Below are 21,628 nucleotides of genomic sequence, written 5' to 3'. Positions count from 1 at the left end.
TATATATATATATATGTATAGCGTATAACGATCCGGATGCTAATCCATTCGTGCGTGCTAAATCGTACCAGTTTCTACCATCTACTAGGTCAGATACATAGATATAGATGTTCTCACACGAGTCTTTCGTTTTCTTAGAATAGAAACGTGAAATTTCGAATGACGCGCGAAGCGTCCAAGATGTTGCGTACTGATAACAATATCATATCACAGAGGTAACAACGATTATCTACGATTTGTCATTTAGATTCTTTAAAGCAGAAATTTGTATTTCCTTTTTAATATGCTTTTCCCAACATAACGTTTGATTACTTTATATTCCCATTTACCGTTTGATATCGCTGTTAATATTAAAACGAGATATTTCCGATATACATATCCGCAATAATGTACATATATATATATATATCGAACAATTTATTATAGCAGAAATAATTTATCTATGTTGTGTCTTCATTACAGAGGTACCTCTGTACCCATAAAAAATAGAATAAATTTCTTTGTATGATGAATTTCAAGACAGAAGAAATTTCCACCATCCTGTAAGTTTACATTTGTATCGACAAATTTTGAAATTTTCCCGAATAAGAATAAAATATCTTTTCCTGTTTTATTTCGAAAGGGTGAAGAGTCACGTCTTTTAACCTAATTGTTCCTACTGCAGAAAGATAATAATCCGACTATCTCTCGTTATCTACGGTTCACATATCTATCACCTCGTGTACTAATATCATTAGCTAATGCGGTTATCGCTTTTTTTAATATTTGTAGTTGCATGGTAGATGCGGTTAGTGTTATTTATCAAGAACACACAACGTATAATGCAGATGAACGAAGCACGAATGAACCTATTTTTTGACTGTTTAGAGATAAGAAACATAATACAATCTATCGATTCGATTGAAATAACTACACATAGCGAAGGAGGCAAGCTCCGTTATACCTTATCGAACAGTAAATATCGTAATTCTGTATAATCTTTGAATTAACTCAAATACATAATAGAAAATGAGGCGTATTATGTTTCTATCCTCTTGCGAATAAGCAAACGTAGTGTCAGTTTCATCTTAAATTGATTCGTCATCTGCAAGGCACTTCCGCTATTTACCGCGCAGATATGTATGCGTACGCACGTGTGCGTCGAGCAAAACGAAACGCACCAGGCATTCTGCATTGTTGAAATCCGTCCAGGGAATTGTATATAGTAAACCTACAGTGTACAGGTTATAACATAATCTTTGAATAACATAATTTACACAAAATTCCTTTGCTAGGTATTTCATTAAATTCATTATCTGTAATATAAATGTTTTATTTAGATATTTGTATAAATTAATGTAAACATTGTCATTTACTATTCTAGATGCAATGAATATGCACATCTATCGTACATTATATAATAGATATAATGATCGTATAATGAGGTTTTTATAATAACCATCCGCTTTAAACAGATTAAAAATCTCTCCTGCATAAGACTGCGTATAGATATAAAAAAAAGTATGTACTTTGTAGTGCATTCACATATCTCGTCGAACTTTTAATTAAAATATAATTCTTTAACTAATATATATATTTCGATATTATCATTGACTATTTAAGATGTAATAAACGTTAGTAAATTAGATAGTTTCCTCAGAAGGCTGCGTATATGCAAAGGCGAGGAGCAGGCGAGTAACGATGCAAAAGAAGAGAGAAGGAGAAAACGGTGGACAAAAACATTTTTTGAACACAGCTGCGAGTTGCCGCTCTCCACCAGCGAAGGTTTATCATTCTAAGTAGGGGAGGTTTCTCTCTTTATGTTCTCTTTCATGCTCTGTTCTTTATTATCTCTCTCGCATCCTGTCGAGCCTCTCTTACCACCGCTTTAATCCTCGGTTGGGCTGTATCTATTAGACACAACAAATAATAAAAATTGAACGATTCGCTGTTAAATGATAACCATCGATGCTTTGTTCCACGAGTAACATTATTTACGAATAATAATTTTGAATTGCCATCGTGAACGTAAAAACTCTTTTGCTTAAAGATCTACTTTATCTTCGATCTATTTTTATATTAAATTTGAAAGAAATTTTGTAGATTTCATACTGCATCTGTCACCTGTGAAACTTGCTTCACTTAACAGTCAGAATTGTTGAATTCTTCAAGTCCACGTGATCGAAAAGTGGTCACTGGGTCTGATAAAATATAAATTATGAATTTATTCATCGAAATTGATTTTGGCCCCCTTGCCGCTACAATACGCTTGTGCCAACGTTCTCACCAATCCGCGAATCACTTTTTATAGACTAGAGATATAGCCTTCAGACTCAAAACGAGGGGATCCACGAAGCAATAATTTTATTGCCGGGGAAATAAGAAAAGGTCACACGGAGACATATTAGATAATGAACACGGATCTTTAGCCAAAAATTCACGAATCCCGATGGGGTATGTTAGAGGATATGTGAGCGAGAAAGCATTATCATGGTGCGAAATCAAAGTCGCGTTTCAAAATCGACTAGCAGAAACCAAATTATATTCCAATACGTTTGCCACTATCTTTAATTGACAGTCGTCGATCATCGAGTTCTAACTTCATTCATTGACTTCATTCAAGCGTCGCTCACCTCTCGCAATGGAAAGTCTTCCAGATCGATCCTTATCTTGGACGCGTTCTCTGCTTTCTTTGAACATTTTCTACCATTCGAATATCCTTCTTCGTGATATGCCCTCATCGCTGTAAATTTCGTTCCAAAGACAAAATTTGACGCGGAGTCTTCGCTCAACGAAATTCAGCACGTTAAAGATCGCCAGGATCAGCTTTTTTAAATTACAAGACAAGAGGTTACGCGTAAACGAACAATGACAATGACATAAAATTTTCCACGGTGCTACCAGTATAAAAAAGAAAGACTTGTGGAAATAAATAAAGCGAGCTGCTAAGATGAATTAGTTCTAGTACATTTTGATCGTATTGTAGAAAGTTAGCAAACGAGAAAAGAATAAGTAATTTAAAACGATTGAAAGAAAGAGGCATAATCTAGAAAACTTGCCTTTTGTTGCAGATTGTGCAAATTCTACTTAAAAGATATAAAGTGATTTTAATATAGCCTCGAAAAATTTGAAAGAGAAGAAATTTTGATTTTGCGGTATCACATTTCACGCGAGAAAACGATAAAAAGATATCTGTATATTCCTTTTCCTATCATCAACCATTTCACAGTTCTTCATCAACCAGCAGCTATCGATAAATATCTTGTACATATATGCTGAAGACAATATCCTCGACTTAAAACTTATCGCTAATGTTCTACGTTCTGACTTGGGAGAAAAAAAAAAGAAAAGAAAGAAAGAAAGAAAGAAAGAAAAAAAAGGAAAGAAAAAGACAAAGAAAAAGAAGAAGAAAAGATAAATTTCTTACATATAAGCCTTTCCAAATAACTTAACGTTACGATTATTAAGCGATTTCTAACATTCTGAAATTTTGATTATATGCTGAAAAGATATTTGTATGCAATTGTCTAACTAATTCCTAAATATACAAAGTATGTACTGTTTAAGTAAGCATAAAAGACAGATCGAAGCCAATCATATCGCCCAAGTAACAAGCAGATGCAAAATAACAAAATATATACATAATCGTACGTGTAATTGGTTACGTAAAATTTATTTGAATGAAATATATAGTGCAGCTGCATTTCTCTTTCTCTTTCGTTCTCTCGCAGCATATTGGATTACTATCTTTCGTCAGACACTGTCGCGTCGCCGGGGTTTCAAAAGCAAACCCATAGGGATAGGGGCAGCTGTCGTACCGTACATTCCTGCGTCCCTATCTTCTCCCCGCTCCGCTCTTTTACCCCCGAGTGCTTACAGCTTACAGCCCAATACTTTTCTCCTTCTTTCATTCTCGAATCGTTATTGATTTTCTTTCTCTTCTCTCAAATTCTCTCCAACGCTGTCAAGAATAACGAATGGCGAGAGAAGCTAAGAAGGAAAATCTACGAGCAAAGCCGTACTCGGATTCAACCATTGGTCTCTATCGCTATGTTTACCCTGAAACCGACTACGATAAACTTTGAATTTTTTCATATCATCAATTGTGTTTTATCGACTGCTTTTAATAAACGGATCATTTTTATATTTCTATATATATTTTATATATATATATATATAAAAATTACATTCAAGCTATTATAGAACATTCTAAATTGACTTGTACAATAATTTAATTTAATTTACATTTAACACGTATAGGCACGGCATCGAACTAAGCATGGTTCTATATAGATGGAAATAATTGTTGCACAAACAAAGTTATTATTCAAACAATCAAAGCTTTCGTTTGTGCCAATTTCAATTTACGATAAAATATGATTTCGTCCTTTCAAAGTGATGCTTCAAATTCTACAGAGAATTACTTTCGCGTTTTTTGTTTGTTTAAAAAGTTAAATATTTTGAAATAGACGTTTGACTTGAATTGATTTCTTGACATAGGCAAAATTGACATTTTTGAAATTGGCTTCTTTTCGTTTGATGTTACAATTTCATCATTTGGTATTAAAATTTACATGTATCAAGTATAGTGTTTAGCAAACGTAGCCAGTGCGAAACATAGGATAAATATTAGTTGCAGTGTAACGGTACGCAGAAACTTTGCGAAAGGATGTTTGCAGAAATGTGCGGTAAATTTATAAGCGTTCGTTTTATGTGGAATTATCCTGACGTTGCAGTTGATACTATCTGTTCACAGAAGGATTAAAGGGTTCCAGCAGTAACGTACACGATCTCTGCTTGTTACTGCGCGAGATAAAATCCTCAGAGATTAGAGTAGGGACTCAATTCGTATCTCCGCCGGAAGTTGTCGACCCTTGGGCCAGGCTGTGTCTCTGGTTATGATCTTTTCTCACTTTTCCTATTGCTTCGGTTGCATAATGTTGATATACGCTATTTACTTTCTTCGAATCATTAAACCGTACGATTAATTCGATAAGCAGTACCAGATATACAGTACAGATATACGGTAACGCTTAAGATATAAAAAAGACAATTGCTCGTCGTTTACTCGTAACGATGAACACCGGATTCTATTTAGCCATTAAACCACACCTTCGCTTCTAACCATATTAATGTTATTGATCTACGTAATTATAGATATATCTTAATTCAGACATTTTTTATTTGATTCGCAATTTCGTAATGTAGTCAAATTTGCTATCCTTACGAAGATCGTTGATTAAAGCAACGTTCTTGTTTGCGGGACGCAAGAATTCGCAATTAATCGAATAAAAACTAAAAAATAAGTTTTCCATTATGTATTTAACATGCAATATTTATTCAACAGAAATTTTGTAAACCTAATCGAACCTAAAATACCACCCACATTGCTTTGACATTGTACTTTGAGAAAAGAAGAAAGAAGAAAAGAACGAAGGGAGACGAATGTCGTTCGTTCGATGAGAACGAAGATAGTGAATAAGTTATAGAAATGCCGGAAGGATGGACACAACTGTGTCGTTAGTTTCGATTAAAGAAGCGAGGGTGCCACAGGTGATACTGTGGAAGGAGAAAGGTCGTGGTTGACCAACGCGACGAGAACGAGGAGAATACCTGGTGTCGGCCGGAAAAGACATAACCGATGCGAATCGAAAGCCACGTGGTGCACACATGCAATGTGTAGTATGTAAGTATACCTATCCTATCTTCCCTACACCCTATTATCAATTTTAATCATCTATATTTATAACATTTTTCTTTCTGCTTTGATCCTTTCAATTTTCTTCTTTCTTTATATATAAACTTTTCTTTTTATATATATACATATGATATATAAACCGAGAAGAATTTATGCATTGTAGGGTTTATTAATACCAATGCTTAACAGTGACGAATTACGATAAGGATTACATGCTGGAAAATTATATCCTACAGATTTATACAGTATCGAGAAATTGAAGAAAATCTAACGTGTGCCAATATTTTTATTTATCGCTATAGTTGCTTCACCTTGAAAACGTTTTAACGCTACGATAATAAAGTTAAACGATAAATCGTAATTTTAAACACTGGTTAACACAGGGAAGCGATATATAACATATTTTCAAAATCAATATTCGTTCATGTTTGATAAATCGCTTTTTAAAATACTACGATTCTATTTACGAAACATTTACAAAAGAAAATTAAGAGCTTAAATTCCTCGAACAAATGGTTATATTATAAGTGTAAAGCTTCACTGTGACTAACTCGAGTTGCTTACTTAAATGCCTGCAGAATTACAATTTATCACTGGCAGGTGCCGTCTTGTCATATTTTTTCAACGTGATTATGCTGCAGACACCGAGACATCTGTCATCTCGATTTAAGAATTGCTGCAAGTTTTGTAAACCGTCTACATCTTTCAATCGTTTTGCTAACAATCCTCTCGCATCAATTTGTACTGTGTCACAATGTTTTCTTCCAATATTAAGAGATGGTTTAATGGAAAATAGTAAGTGTCGATGGAAAAACGTTATAGATGATCAAATAGAATAAATCATATTATTAAGTAAGACAAATTTTTGCAACAACGAAATTGATATAAACGAATTAGAGGTCTATTTAGAAAATTATCTATAATTACTATGACTTTTACCATTTTCTCATGAAACACAGGCCCGTGCGCAATTTTAGATATTAAAAACAACTGAATTATGAAGGAACTATGTACTTGTTGGCTGAAACCAATCGTTAACTAATTTAGAAAAAGAACTGCTTAAGATTTTTTTTTTTTTTTATAGAACTGCTACACTATGTACTGACTTTAGTTAATTTGCTTTTAATGTGCAGAATATTGAGTTATAATATATGTAGAATGTTATAAATCTGACATGATCTTGGTTACTAATTTTCATTTGTTAACGGTCCCGATTGCGTCCAAGTAACGTTGTATTTTAGCTATGTTGCATGTTATCAGGTAACTAAAACATAAATATACTTGTTTTCAAGGAAACTGCTCCTAATTTTGGAGCGCTTTCCATCTTCTTTGCAAAAATACGAGAGCAAGTGTGTTTTTAGTACTAATAATCGGAAAACAGTTTTTCCTAGAGAAACTTTCTATAAAATAAATTTCTCATACACGAGTCATGGTTTTCAAATAACGAAGTACTAAATTGGAAAATAAAAATTTTCAGTTTACAGAATGACTAGCTGTCTGTATGCAGCAACTAGTTAATATCGAATAAATACTTTTTTTTAAACTTGTAGCATCTTTATAAACTTCTTGCCGCATGGGTTTGCGTCAGTGAACCGAAAGCAATCAACTGCAGGTGCCTCCCTATGCAATTTACTGCATTTATCGAGCTCCAGACATGTTCTGTCTTTTTCTTTTTTTTTTCTTTTCTTTTTTTCCGAAATTTGTTCTCGGAAACCCGAAACCACAAGAGAGAGGTCGGCGCCCTATAATTGCTGCTCGCACCAAATTGCAACTCAGATGTGAAGCTGATAAAACGTTATTTTGCCTTCGGCATTGCTTTAACGTTAACTATCTTCCTGGTTGGATTGTAAACGGCGAATCCGTCATCCATAAAAAGTTAGAACACGAATATTCGTAAAATTCGAATTTATTGTGTGCAAACAAAATACGTACATGTAAGAGGATTAATTGTAATTACGTTATTTTAATTACATCAAAAACTAGAAAAAAGAGGTTACCCCCTAGTTAAAATGATCTACTATCTACTATCTAGCATGTTTTCATTTTTCAGGGATACATTCAAATATTCAACATCCTTCCTGTCTTTTACTTGTTAAGTAAAGTTCTGCTTTGTAGAGATATAGAGACGACCTGCTCGCTTAGTTGTAATACTTTATAATGCCGTATACAGTGTACATGTATCATCTGTTAATAATAAGTTAGATAATCCTAGATTTGAATGCACATTGGATATTCTATCGTACATTTTATTATAGTGGCTCTTGTAGTTACATAATTGCAAGTCAGTGTCTTTGCCACTCCTTATTTTCTTAAAAAAATTTTCTTTCGCTTTCACTTCTGACAGCAACAAGATACGAACAGTGCCAGGAATTCTTTATCGAAATATTATACATAAACATTTTGAAATTTCGTTGTCGCTGTAACGAGAAACGATTCGTGATGATATTGGTAAAATTTAAGACAGTTCTGAAAATATAATGAAAATAAGTATAAATTTGCAAACATCGTCAAAGTATTCGAACAGTTAATTAATTACTCGTTGTACGCATTACTAAGATATATGACGCTATTTATTCCGTACATATTTGTATTAATTTATCACTAACTGTATGCTTGCAATAAACGTCATGTAACTTCTATATACATACATACGTATATTTTTGGATTTCAATTTTCATATTTCATTACTATAATCACGATGTATACCCTATCGCGTCGGTTCTTAACTGTTCTAACTCTTAACTAATAGAAAAGAAGAGAGAGATCTCTTAAAATTTTTGGGGAACGAGTCATAGCGCGAGCTACTTTGACAGAAATCCGTATTTGAAAACGGCAAAGGGGGTGGATTGGAAACAAGCGTTCAGTCGATAGCTGCCCACGCGATTTAACGCGTTTATCGAGGTACCGAGGCATTCCTGGGACCTTTTTGCGCGGCTCTCGCTCCGCGAATCGTGGGACCAGAGGAGCTCGCCCGTTGCTGCTGCTCGTTATACGCATACCAGCAGCAGCAGCCGCCCTGTGTGCAGCCCTGCGTCACCCCTTAACGCTCACAACTCTACTACATTCTACATTCTGCGTACATACGTACGTATAGGTGCGCCAACACCGAGAAACCTGCTCGAAAGAACAGAAACCGAGATTACAATGCCGATAGCGATCGATCTTTCGACCACACGACTGCCGACCACGGACCTTTCAATGGATCCTTCTTTTTTTACTCACCTTTTAATTGGGAGATTTTGCAAAAACGACAACGTTTCTCGATGATTCGATATTTTACAATTATTTTTCGTTAGTTTCTGTTAGTTGATTCTTAACGTGTAGGCTTACGACGATTATATGATTCAGTTTATGGATTTAGCCTTACAATTAGTGTTTTTAAATTCTTTTCTTTTTTTATTTTATTTCGATATAGCTTGATATAACGCTTTTCGAACATAAAGTAAAAAATTCACTGCGGCCAGTGTCAGGAACTTTTGCACGCCACTGTGCAACGCTGTACATACATAGCTAGTGACTAGTTATTATAAAGGGTGACATTTTCCCATCGTAGTTGAACAGAGTTACGTTATCGAATCGTGAATATACATAGAGTGTAAACTTGTCTGCCGTTTTCAAGGAATACTTTGCGGATTCCGCGAATCCCTTTTAACCGTCTAACGTAACTTATCCTTTCTGTAAACGATAGAAGTTTCATTGGGTTGCAGGAACGGTGCGGCGTGTCGGATGGTGCTTACGTCTCGCTTACAAATGTGTATCCTTCTTGAATTTCATGAATGCATAATTATTTCTTTGTATTACTTCTTCGTTATTAGCAACCAAGGAGGTAGGCAAATTTTGTAGGAATTAATTTGTCTGAACTCGGCTCGGTGTTATTTACATTGCTGATACCAACAACAATTAAATTAGATACCTTCGGCAAAAACGTATCAACTCGGCAACTATATATATATCTCTATCTATATAGATGTGGACGGAATTTCTACATACATACTTACAATCGAATAAAACAGAATGTTTGCTGGCAACAACGAATAAAAATACTATTAAGCTACTATTAAGTTAAGTAAATCAAAAGATATTGTCTCGTTGTTTAGAAAAAGTTCATCTTTGGTAGAATAAAGCCGGCTAATTAATAATAATGTCGGCTAATTAAACTAGATTCGCAAGATCGCGCGTCAACGACAAACGTTAATTAGCACGGCAGTTACGGTACGAGACTGGTCGCGCAATAACGTTTCTAATTGAAACGAAACGTATATCCAAGGATAAATTACAACGGTTGTCTGAAGAATTTTTATTCGCCAGCAAGTGGCAAGTGTCAATGGCCTATATGATCGTAGTAAATAGATGGTGGATATTTATACAAATTCGTATCGTTACGGAGTCAGCTAAAGAGGTGAGATCTATGCTCGCAATCGTTGTTCATTGACATTTTCTATAAATGCGCAAAAACTAAAATGCTCGAAATCCAACCACGATTTCCATCTTGCTCGATTTCGTACAAAGAGGTCTCTTTCCTCGTCCGTTGCCAGACCGCTTTACGCTTCATGAAGCACCGAGAAACGAAGGATACACCTGGCCAGGTGCTCGGTACTACTGGGTCAATATGTGCACGTGATAATGCTGCTGCAGCACCGTTGCACAGCAGCTAAAAATTTCAAAAATATAACCAACGGTTTCAGCCAATTCCCGCAAAGTTTCCTTCACGCTTACAATGGCTACAAGAAGTACTCGTACATCGTTGTATTTATTCAAGTATTTAGCACGTTTGTTATAACGCTGATAACTAATCGGTAAAGTGCGAATTTTTATGCAGATTCACATTTTTGAGAATACAATTAAAATAGCAGAACGTCGATAGAAAATTGTTTTATTACAAAACGTTGTAGAAAGTATGCACTATACTTCTGATATATATCTGATGTATATCTTGTAATTGCAGTGCATTCAAAATTCTTTAAATCGTATCGCGCGCAATTTTCTCATCGACACTGTGATCGATTTCGTTTGGGGCGAAAAGTGGAAAGACTCGGACAAAATCCGTTAGGTCCGGTTAAAACGCGGTGTCATCGATTAAAATTTCAAAGCACCCACCGGAAAAAGAAACTGGAAGGAAAGTTCCTTGCGACAGGAAACCGGCCGCACCAACTGTTAACTTATACGACCACTCAACGACCCTCGCTAGCCGTTGCTAATTATGGAACAATTCCTTCCTTCCTTCCTTCCTTCCTTTCCCTAGAACTGTGCATTTCGCTCTCGCGCGACTTTAAGGAAACCATTATTTCAAGCCGCTGCATTGCTTACCAACCAGAACGGATCAACCGTCGAGCAAGCAATTATTCGAGTCGCACGTTTTCCTGCAACCATCTAACGTATCTTCGAGGGTGGACAATGAAGCTCTTGTCCTCTTGAATTCGAGACGAAAGGAAACGAGGGAGAACGAAAGCGAAAGTCGCAACGAGAGAGTCTTTCCACGGTACAGCTTTACACTTTGCTCTCACGATGGTTCGTGTTAAAAAATAACGAATCCTTACGAAAATGAGGGGGGGGGGGTGGGAAAGTAACTCTTAAACCCTGCTCTGCACCTTAAACCATGCACGGATTGATGACAATTTCTTACCGCGGAAAGAAATTTCTATGGTATCTTTCGAGATTGTCCGAGGTTGAAGCAAACTGAAACGATATATATGTATATCGATATATAGGGAACAATAATGTTAATCTAACTGTTAGACGAGACCAATTGATTTTATTGTTTCGCGCCGTTTACTAGATTTCAAGAAACAACTTGAAATTTAATTCGGTATCCGGTACGTTTAATGTGTAAGTAACCTATTACCTCTATCTCTACGCCAACGTCGCCAACGTAGAAAATTTTTACGAATCTATCGTGTATGTAAGACGAGAGTGTATGTAGTCGTAATTACGTATGTAGTAGCGTATTAATAAGATTTGAATTTGACTCGCTATGAAATATATAGTAATAACGACAGCTATGTTATCGATAAACAGAAGAATTAATTAGAAAGCGAAAAATGGCTTAGTAAAGAAAGAAAAGAAAAAAAAAGAAGAAAGTTGGCAGGTATGTTGCAAATCCAAAAGAAATATATACATACATACGTACGTATGAAGCAGGAATGATTAATAAATTTTTTGTAGTGGAATTGAACTTTTGAGGTAAATATTTATACGCCGTATACACTATTGAAAGTGGAAAATTAAAGTGGGAATATTGAAACTTTTACTAATATTTAACTGCGTAAATTAATATTTAAATGCGTATTCTGAACCACAGGGGCTGCAAAGTTGGCTGCTGACCCATCGATAGTCCCATTTTATGTACTCGATAGATAGAAACGTTCATTGTCCCAGCTGATCAAAACACACGTTGTTCGAACAATCGAATTTCTCAAATTAGTGAAGATTTTTTATCGTACAAATACCTTTCCACCGCATCGGACATATAACTGACAGAAGCGTTCGAGGAAGCGGTTTACAGGCAAAATTTTTAGGCGACGATTTTCGTGGAACGATCTCGGTTAACCACGGGATGGTTTAGCGTGTCGCGTCTCGATGTAACCCTCGTAAAAGACAAAGAAAAGAGCAGCTCGGCTCTTTGTTTTAGCATCGAATACTGTAATATATTCGCATTGTTCTCTGCGGCCGGTTTTTGCCCGAGGGCTAACGGCGGCTTGCCCTCCAAAGGCAAAGATTCGTTGCGTCTTTGATGCAGAAGGAAAAGAGTCTCTCCCCTGTGATATATCGGCCGCTCGACTCACTTTATCGGGGAACATTAAACGACCTCGTGTATATTCGCATGAAAATGTTAACACGCGCTACCCCCAAGAAAGCGAGAATTATATTTATACCCGGGGTTCGCGGTGAGGTCGAGATCGCTTAGAAGGGGGCCGCGGTAGCACCAGTTTCGTGTCAATTATGTAAAATAGATTAGGCTCCGATAGATTAACTTATTACCTCGCGCATCGAATGAAATAAACGTTATTTATTTAGTCCCCTGGTACTTTTCAACCGATATCAAAACTTTGGATGATATCATCGTCGCAACGTTTGTATCACAACGAAATCTCGTTGCCGAGAATAATTATTTGAAAATTACTTCTAACGTAACGTTTCAACACTACGAGTGCTTCCTTCCGGATAATCTTACGTATTTTTGTATATTACGCATGTGCATGCATATATGCGCTCTATGCATTTCTACAACCTTAAATTTCCCATGAACGCACTAGAATTTTCAGTCTATTTAGAATCTAATCAAATCTTTCAAAATAGATATTTCACATTATTTGTCGAAGAATTCATTTTAACCGCAAGTTTCGTTTCAAGCCTCCGCTACCGAAATCGAGTCTCAGAGACTCGGCTGATTCTACCTTTCTTATTCTTTTCCATTCTGTTTACAACTAATTACGAGTAATTACTACTTGTATTTCGTACATATATGTAGCTCATTCGCCTTACGAAATGATAGTTGATATGTGCGCAATGGAGTCTGTTGCCTGTCAGACGTCGTACGTTGGACTGTACCTCGTTCTCAACTCTTGATACGACAGTACGTATTTTGCAACGACCAATAAAGGAGGTAGGAGGTAACGAGAAATTAGCGAGACAAATAGCGATAGCGATATTTAATAAGTATATATTAAGAAAATGGAAAGGTCGCAGTGAAATAGTGGCAATCGGGGGAAATCACTGACTGCGTGATCACACGCTTTTGAAAAGCGACAAAGCGATAAAGCCATAAAGTGAAAAATCTATAAAGAAAGATGTTGCACCTTTTTGTATCGTTAGAAAATCGATCGGCCAGCAAATAAAGTTGCAAGATATTGTCTGTGATAATCTCTCACAATGTTAATAATTTCTCGAGGAATTACGTTTATTAGGAAAATGCGTATTTAAAAAGTAATTCGGTAAGGAGAATTTGTCAGAGAAATGAAGAATTTTAGAAATACGAGGTTATTAGGATAGTGGGAAAAAGGCAAGGGGGAGGTATTTCACACCGCGAAGATTTACTAAATTAAAGCGAAGCCAGGACGATGATCGTTCAGAAAGATTGTATGAAATTAATTCGCGGAATGCAATGCTAATTCGTTTAATAAAGAGATTGACGAATACTTTATTATCGCGATGCGTGCAACAAAAGACCTTCGAGTGCCGCATGCCATGCCGAAGAGCTTTTGTTACTCACACCGCGATAACAAAGCGGTCGCCTACTCTCCTTAATCTGCTTAATCTACTACTATCGCGATTTAACGCGAGAAGAAATGCACACCGACGAAAGCTGTAGGTGCAAACGACATTAACGGCAGGTAGTTGCCGTACTACCAGCGCAGCGCAACACCGGTTACAGAGTAGACACACGTTACCATTAATATGCTTGACCATGAATGAAGGGAAACGAGTTCGCGCGTGGCTTGCTTTCCCCTAGAATCAAATCGCTTCAAAGATAATTCAGCAACAAGCAAAAAGAGCCCTGGTTACGTAACATGGAAAATGTGTAAACATCCGGCAATTACTCGAGAATTACTCGAGAATTGCTCGAGAATTGCTCGAGAATTGCTCGAGAATTACTCGAGAATTACTCGACATAGAAAATAAAAGCGATACTCTGCTGTTCCTTTAAGTTTCATTAAATCTGACGTATAATCTATATATTCTTAAATATTGAAATCTCTTTTATAAAACTATCCCGAAATTCGTGATGTAAAAATACTCGGAAATTATGTTCTTTAAATACATATACAGTGGCTCGTGAAAGTATTTCAACAGTCGATTAACGACACACTGATCGTATGTTTCGAATAAATGTCTGAGAACTTGCATGCGTGTTTTCGGATTGATTACAAATTTTACTGTTACCATACAATCACGATAGTTGTGCCGCCTCCTCGCGGTTCTAATGAAATTTCAAGTTTTTCGTATAATGCATACAGTATTTTCATAGAAATTTGTCGTGGGTAAGTGTTCGAGCGAATACGTAACATCGTCGACTTTTCTCGGCTATTGTATTCTTTTAATACGCTACTTATCGAAAAACTTTCGTATTCTAGTAATTCGATACACTTAAATTAGCGCTAAAGATCGGAGAATTTGCTGCGCCAAAAGCTCGTCATCCGTCGCGAGAGGGTGATTTTTCAGCACTGGAATATATCGTATCTACCGTCACGGTTGACGAGCCAGCGGCATTTCAAAGAAGAAATCACAATAAATCAACGTCAAACGGATGATCTCGCCGACGAAACAATTATGTTGCTTAATTCGAATTTGTTCGTTCGCTCATGTGCAAATCACGTCCACGACATACATACATACGTATATGCATAGGCAAGCTATAAGATTGTTGAACGAAATCCTAAGCTACCGAGTTCCAATCCGTTACCATTCTCTAATTATTCTTCGAAATTCTGCTTGTAAAAGTATAACCTCGGACGGCACAGCAACGACGGAAAAGAGAGAGACAGAGAATATAAGCTACCTAATTATAGGTTTAGATACGCCTGACGATATTTCATATCGAACATAATATCTCTTCGCCACATTACAGCCTTCACCTTAATCGAGCTCATCGAATATGACTATATGTATGTACGTTGTTATTATTCAATAAAAGCGAAACTATGATCCGATTATAAATATTTTTATTCTCAGCCCGCGAACAATCGCGTCTTACGACAAATCACAATGTAATTACCGATCGTAAGCACGCCAACACTCGTCACGAACATTAAAATTAACAACATGTTAGTTTTACCAAAAGCTCTACAAATTAATTAGAGATTACGAACCTAGCAACGAGATAACACGTAAACGTAATATTATTAAGAAACGTAAAATAATATATGTATTACTTTATCAAGGTGTAACAAACGTATCGAAATATTATATGCTGTACCGAAGCCCTAGATTACACAATGTTAAAAAATAGAATTCAATAACGTAAATTAATCGAACAGAGATGTTGCGTTAAATGAACGTTGGTCCTTGATAGATTGCTTGATGATTGTAAATGCCGTTGAATAAATAGACAAAAAGATCGATCGATCACTGATAGAATCACTTACCATCTTCTTATGCAATTCTCTTGGAGACTACATATATATAAGAATATACGTTTCACACTCTAGTAATATGTTAAAATTAACTGCACCTTAAGGTATTCATCTTAAGGTATGTAAGTACTTATTCATTTTAGATAATATCACTGTTTCAAGTCGTTAATCTTTCTATAAAAAATTAATCAATTTAGAGACGCAAAGAGCTTTTCGAACGATATATGATATTTGATATAAGGACAAAATCATCGAAAAATTCTTGTATCCGTAGTCTTTTGATCGAGCCTGTTGAAAATAAATAAGTGTCGGGATGCTTTTTAAGCATCGATTAACAATTGGTCCCCCACTCCCTCTGCCTAATGGATAATAATCCAGATTAATTAATCTAGATTAATTCAAATCGATACAGCAGCAAATTTTTATCAAAATAATATTTCTTCGAGACTCGATATTTAATGATAAGAATACAACAACGAATACTCGTTGAAAGGCTGTGTTACTCGAGTATCTAGAGATACTGTACGGTAAGAGGGAAGAATATGATTCCGGTTGATGTAAAACATATATGTATTTCTTTCTTTACGGGGATCGAATACGATCCCCAGAAAGAAACTTTGTATATCGTCTAAATACGCAACGTTCGCGTTCTAGAAGATGCGTGAACGTCGTACCCGTAGCACTTTTTCTCACGTTCGTGCAAACAGGCACAAGCAGGTTAATGAACCAGTTGTTTAACTGAATTTCTTATCTTATATATTATTATGTAGCGTGAAATTTATCACGAATTGTCGACTACGATAGAATTTCATCTAAAAAGAAAGAAGGTAATCTTATATAAAATCTAATTTTGCATACGATTGTACAAAACGAGATAAAATAATTCAAGTTACACTTATATTTATTTATCTTTGCCTGTTATTTATCCTGCATTTGATAAGACAATATCCTAGCATTTTGAATAGAAAACTGAGTAATCTTATGCCATTCCGTAATGAAAAGTTATTCCACGATACATAACCGGAGAATATTAATCAAAGAATTCACTTACCTTGACGAAAGAGTGGAATTTTACTTTGCTGGGAGAAACAGGTGGACTGCTAGGTGATAGTTGATTTCCTGGTACTTGCAGAAGATTCTGTACCTCTAACAAGTATCCTTTCCTGGCGTATCTGCTCCTAGGACTGCTTTGAATATCTCCTTCTATCTTTGACTTTTTAATTAATTTTAGATTTTCCTTGGCATTCTGTCTGAGTATTACATGGATCAGTCTTCTGGTATTGGCCCTAGAATCGTTTATACAGATTCTCTTCCATGTTTTCGACACCATACTGATTGAACAAAGATCCTGCGGTCCAAGGAAGGATAATATTTTAGACACTATCCTCCAATGATTGCTTTTGTCTCCAAGGAGCGCCAGTATATCCACTGTTTCTCTTCCTGTATAATCTGGAGTAGCTCTCACTCTAGACCTGTATCTTGAAATTATTGGTGTATACCCGCCAGAATGAGGAGTAATAGACACATAACCACTGTCGTTAACACTGTCGTGCCAACTGCGATTGCTCGAGTTTATCGTGATGCAAGGTGTCTCGCAGATACTTATGTTTTCCATTTCATCCATCTTCGTGCCTTTCCGGACGATATATTCCCATTTCTCACTTGTCACTTCAACATGATGTTATTTCAACATGACATTGCATGAAAAGTGTTCAAAACCATGTGACAAATAGCAATTCGCCAGAAATGTATCACCAGAAATATTAATCTTCACTGTGTAAGGATTCGAAGTAAGATTCGCGGCAAACATGCGCACGCGGACACCGACTCTCCCTCTGCGTGTTCCTGCGCTGCAAGCACTACGAAACTTTGAAGTCTGTTTATCCGTTGTCCCACCGTAGCTCCCTTGGCAATTGCCCGACCAATCGGCTAACCTGACTCATCCCGCCATTCGTTGCCAAGCGCTACCATTGGCTCGAAATTCTTGGCCGTGTTAGTGATGCTGTTACCTCTGGCGGCTGCTGCTGGACTTACTGAATTCTGTTGCTGGGGAGACCTCTTTGATTTCTGATTTCTCTTTCACAGCGCGTGCGCATACAAAAATTCCTTCAATTTTACCAATTTCGATATTTTTTCATTTTCTCCTCGTCCTTTCTTTCTTTCCTTTAAATTAATGCTTATTATAGGAAGACACGGGAAGCCGCGTAATTATTTTTGAATATTATGACCGACTGTAAAATCATTATATGACTTAAGTTATATATCACATTACTTTAATTGTATCCACTAGATGGAATATAGGAGAAATTACTAGTATACATATTAAACAAAATTCTGTTTAACTTTTCTACAATAACTTTGTTAATGTAGCAGTAATTACAGTAAAATAATGTATTTTAATTTCGAATTAAATATACGTAAAATATGTACATACGTACGTATATTGGCATGTGTGTTTAATGTAAATGTATCGAGTAACGAATAACTGTGTAACTATTGATTCTCATATATGTATACCATTAATATCCTATCAAGTATAATAATTTATCGATATTTTAGAAAGAAATATATATCTTATTATCAACATTGACATTTTTTATATTTTTCTAATAAAAAACTTTTAATTTAACTTGCATATCCAATATATATAGTTGGTTAAAAGTTTACTTAATTTCAATTTCTTTTCTCAGTCCTTTATAATTTTACTCTTAATATTATTATTTGACATAATGCTACCGTACCGGTAATATTTACTTGTGAAGCATCTTATTAAATGTACTATAATACACAAGTATAATTTTAATTTTCAAAATGAGAAAAACGTATTTTCTTCATGCGTATGATTGATATAACGGATATTTTTTAATATGGGGATATTTCTTGAAAGTTAGAAGATTCGTTTAACGTACATACGTACGATATTTCATTTGTACAATGCATAGCATATTATATGTATTATGTTAAATATGCACAGGCTTATCGACGGCAATACGCGTATGAGATTCTATGGATGAAAACATGAAAATACTGTCATGTTTTTATTACATCAGAGCAAAATAAAAACACTACTAATAGATTTGACACAATTGTTTTAGTAATCACGTGTAATCAACTTTATTCAAATTTATTTGTATGAAAGACGTTGAGAATTTATTGTAAGATTGACGGAATCTCAGCAGCAATTTATCAATGGTATTTTTACGAGCTGTTGAGAAGTATGTTATTAACAGTAAATTGTTACACGAGGCTCGAGTGTTATTAATTCGAATGTATAAAAGTGACAAGAATACTATTGCTATCGTGTCTATTAGTAGGTACAAACGCAGTACTATTATTTCTAGAGACATCCTGCTTGCTATTAATGTTATTCTGCTTTCTCGAACTAGTTCGACTCCAGAAAAAAGGCTAGTATCAAAATATTTTTACTTACAAATTGCAAATTTTACGACTAAAACTAAATAAGAAGGGAGAAAGAAATAGATAAGATATAAAAACATAATTTCTGTGCCATATTAATGATAGAGTTATTAGTCACTTACTAAATTTAATAAGATCTTAAAAATGCCTCTTTCCGTACACAGATATGGCTGCTTAGTTTTTAAAAAATTAGACACAAAAAAGAGTTGATAAACACTATGTATACCACATTTCACTATAATGAATTGAAAAAATAGTTTACAAACCTTAGCCAATCAATGTCGTCGAAGTTGTCGAGAAAAAAAATTGTTAATTTTCGAAAATTACAAAAAGGTTAACAAGATGAAAGAGAGGGGGAAGGGAGAGGGAGAGGGAAGGGTGAGGGAGAGGGAGAGGGAGAGGGAGAGGAAGAGGGAGAGGGAGAGGAAGAGGGAGAGGGAGAGGAAGAGGGAATGGGAGAAAGACAGTCACTTGCTCTTTGCGTAGGTACTTATGCACAAGCAGCAAGTGCGCAATCGATTAACAAGATAGTCAGTAAACTTTATTGCGAAACGCCAAAGGTTTTTGATTGAAAATTGGGTACAATGGAATCTAGCAAGTCGGAATCGACGCCAAAACAGGCTATGGTATACATTTGCGGAGGTACAGTTAAGATAATAAACGTGAAATATTCCTAACCTCACTTTTTATGTCGCATTACGACACTCACTTTTTGTGTCTGTCACGTATTTTCGAAATAAACATAAACTTTGTGTAAATATTGCTTTCTCCATCCTTTCATCATACAATTTATACATTGATAAAAGTTTTGATTGAGTAACGACATTAATAAAAATATCGTACTTGTCAAGTCTTCGTTTTATTTAAATAAATGTTTCATTATATCGTCTTAATTTAGATGTTAATATTGTATAACATTAAAAATTCTTTGAGTCCATTTTTTATTTCACGAAACATAAGCTTTTATCAACTTATTAGTATCTTCGTGTGTTCCATTCATAACCTGTATGCAAACTTTTGTTCTATAAATATGTATATAATTTATTTGTTTTTGTAGAATGTCATCATGATAATGAAATACGCCCAAGAGATCCAATTCGATGCCGAGAATGTGGGTATAGGATTATGTACAAAAAACGAACTAAAAGACGTATCCTTTTACATTTATAGAAATACACATTAGATATTATTAAATGTTACTAATGCACTTGTGCAATGTTGTTTAATACATGTTACTATATAAGATTTTAATAGTAATCATTCGTTCTATAAATACTTCCTACGCTCGTTGTAGGTACATATAAACATAATATAAGCAAGTCATTTTCCTTAATAAATTTTTAGTTGTTGTGTTTGATGCACGATAAAGCAATCTATCATTTTTTATAAATTATATATCGGTCATTAATAAATGTAATGTAATGTAACACCAAAAGCTGGAATAAGACAAATAATGGAAGAAAACCTGCCATCGTGTCAAATATATAATATAGGAGGAATAGAAAATAGAAACCATATATTAAGTAAACGGCCCATGTATAAAGAAGTTAAGTCAAACGTATTAAGAAATAGGGAATGCCCAAAAAATGGGAAACCATTGAGAAAGGAATGTGGGAGTTGATGAACATCATGAATGGAAGCTTAAAACTAAGGGCATCATATAGGAAGAGTAGAATCCGGAGTAATAGCGATAATTCAAAGAAGGCAAAGAATCAAATAATCCACAAACCAATAAATAAATAAATAAATAAATAAATAAATAAATATATATATATATATATATATATATATATATATATATATATATATATATATATATATATAATGATATTGAGCTATATTAGAATTCTAACTTTACTTTGGCATGATGACATGTATAATAAATTAAGATAGTTAAAAAATAGGAAAGATATGAAAGATGTTGTTCGTCATTTATAATGTTCTTTTTAAATAAAATACAAATTATCCATACATACTATGTATATGTATCTCTTACATCAAATTTTTCCTTACACACTTAATCAAAATACTCGATATTTTTATCAAAAACAATTGTTTCGAAGCTATTGTATTAAGCATTGTATTGTATTTGTATAATACAATACAATATAATTTATTTAACAAATAACTATAACGAATAAAAATAAAATTATAAATTGATTTCATATATCGGAATATAAGTTTAATTTCAAGTTTAAAAGGCCGCGTTTCGTTTGGTTTCTATAAAATTGTTTATCAATGTTCGTGCATAAGAAGAGAATCTTCAAAAATTACATTCAAAGGCGAACTCCTCTGTAATATCGAGTAATACAATTGACTGAGAAACCTTTCGCAAGGTAACTCCTATCGGGCAATCATTTCGCTCTTTCATGAAGAGTGAAGGAAGTGACCATGCGGCCACAATTTCATCAAAAACGTACCCTCTCTGGTGGATGCCGATAATGCAGATCGCCACAGTTCGATT

At 35.0% G+C, this 21,628-nt stretch overlaps 2 protein-coding genes across 2 annotated transcripts in view; one reads left to right on the top strand and one right to left on the bottom strand.

Annotated features, from left to right (window-relative positions):
- The window catches only part of LOC117154747 (F-box only protein 43), a 52,132-nt gene extending 34,405 nt beyond the window's left edge, over positions 1 to 17,727 (bottom strand). The window contains exon 1 of the mRNA XM_033329996.2: positions 16,799 to 17,727. Coding sequence (XP_033185887.1) covers positions 16,799 to 17,371 — 573 coding nt within the window. The 5' untranslated portion in view covers positions 17,372 to 17,727. The remainder of the gene's footprint in view (positions 1 to 16,798) is intronic.
- A 1,894-nt stretch (positions 17,728 to 19,621) lies between these two features.
- Rpb12 (DNA-directed RNA polymerases I, II, and III subunit Rpb12) lies at positions 19,622 to 21,135 on the top strand. Its single transcript, XM_033329997.2, has 3 exons — positions 19,622 to 19,806; positions 20,222 to 20,314; positions 20,509 to 21,135. Exons 1-3 carry the CDS (start codon positions 19,749 to 19,751, stop codon positions 20,529 to 20,531), a joined length of 174 nt encoding a protein of 57 aa, XP_033185888.1. The 5' UTR covers positions 19,622 to 19,748; the 3' UTR covers positions 20,532 to 21,135.
- The last annotated feature ends 493 nt before the right edge of the window (positions 21,136 to 21,628 follow it).

Source organism: Bombus vancouverensis, chromosome 11 (genome assembly GCF_051014615.1).
Source record: "Bombus vancouverensis nearcticus chromosome 11, iyBomVanc1_principal, whole genome shotgun sequence".
Taxonomy (NCBI): domain Eukaryota; kingdom Metazoa; phylum Arthropoda; class Insecta; order Hymenoptera; family Apidae; genus Bombus; species Bombus vancouverensis.
Note: the sequence above shows the minus strand (reverse complement) of the source record. Positions and strands in the feature narration are given on the sequence as shown.

Excerpts from the sequence above, each read along its gene's own strand:
- Rpb12 (XM_033329997.2), top strand. The coding sequence starts at position 19,749 with ATGGAATCTAGCAAGTCGGAATCGACGCCAAAACAGGCTATGGTATAC. Across the intron at positions 19,807-20,221 it reads TATGGTATACATTTGCGGAG|AATGTCATCATGATAATGAA; the intron begins GTACAGTTAAGA and ends TTGTTTTTGTAG. Across the intron at positions 20,315-20,508 it reads CAAAAAACGAACTAAAAGAC|TTGTTGTGTTTGATGCACGA; the intron begins GTATCCTTTTAC and ends ATAAATTTTTAG.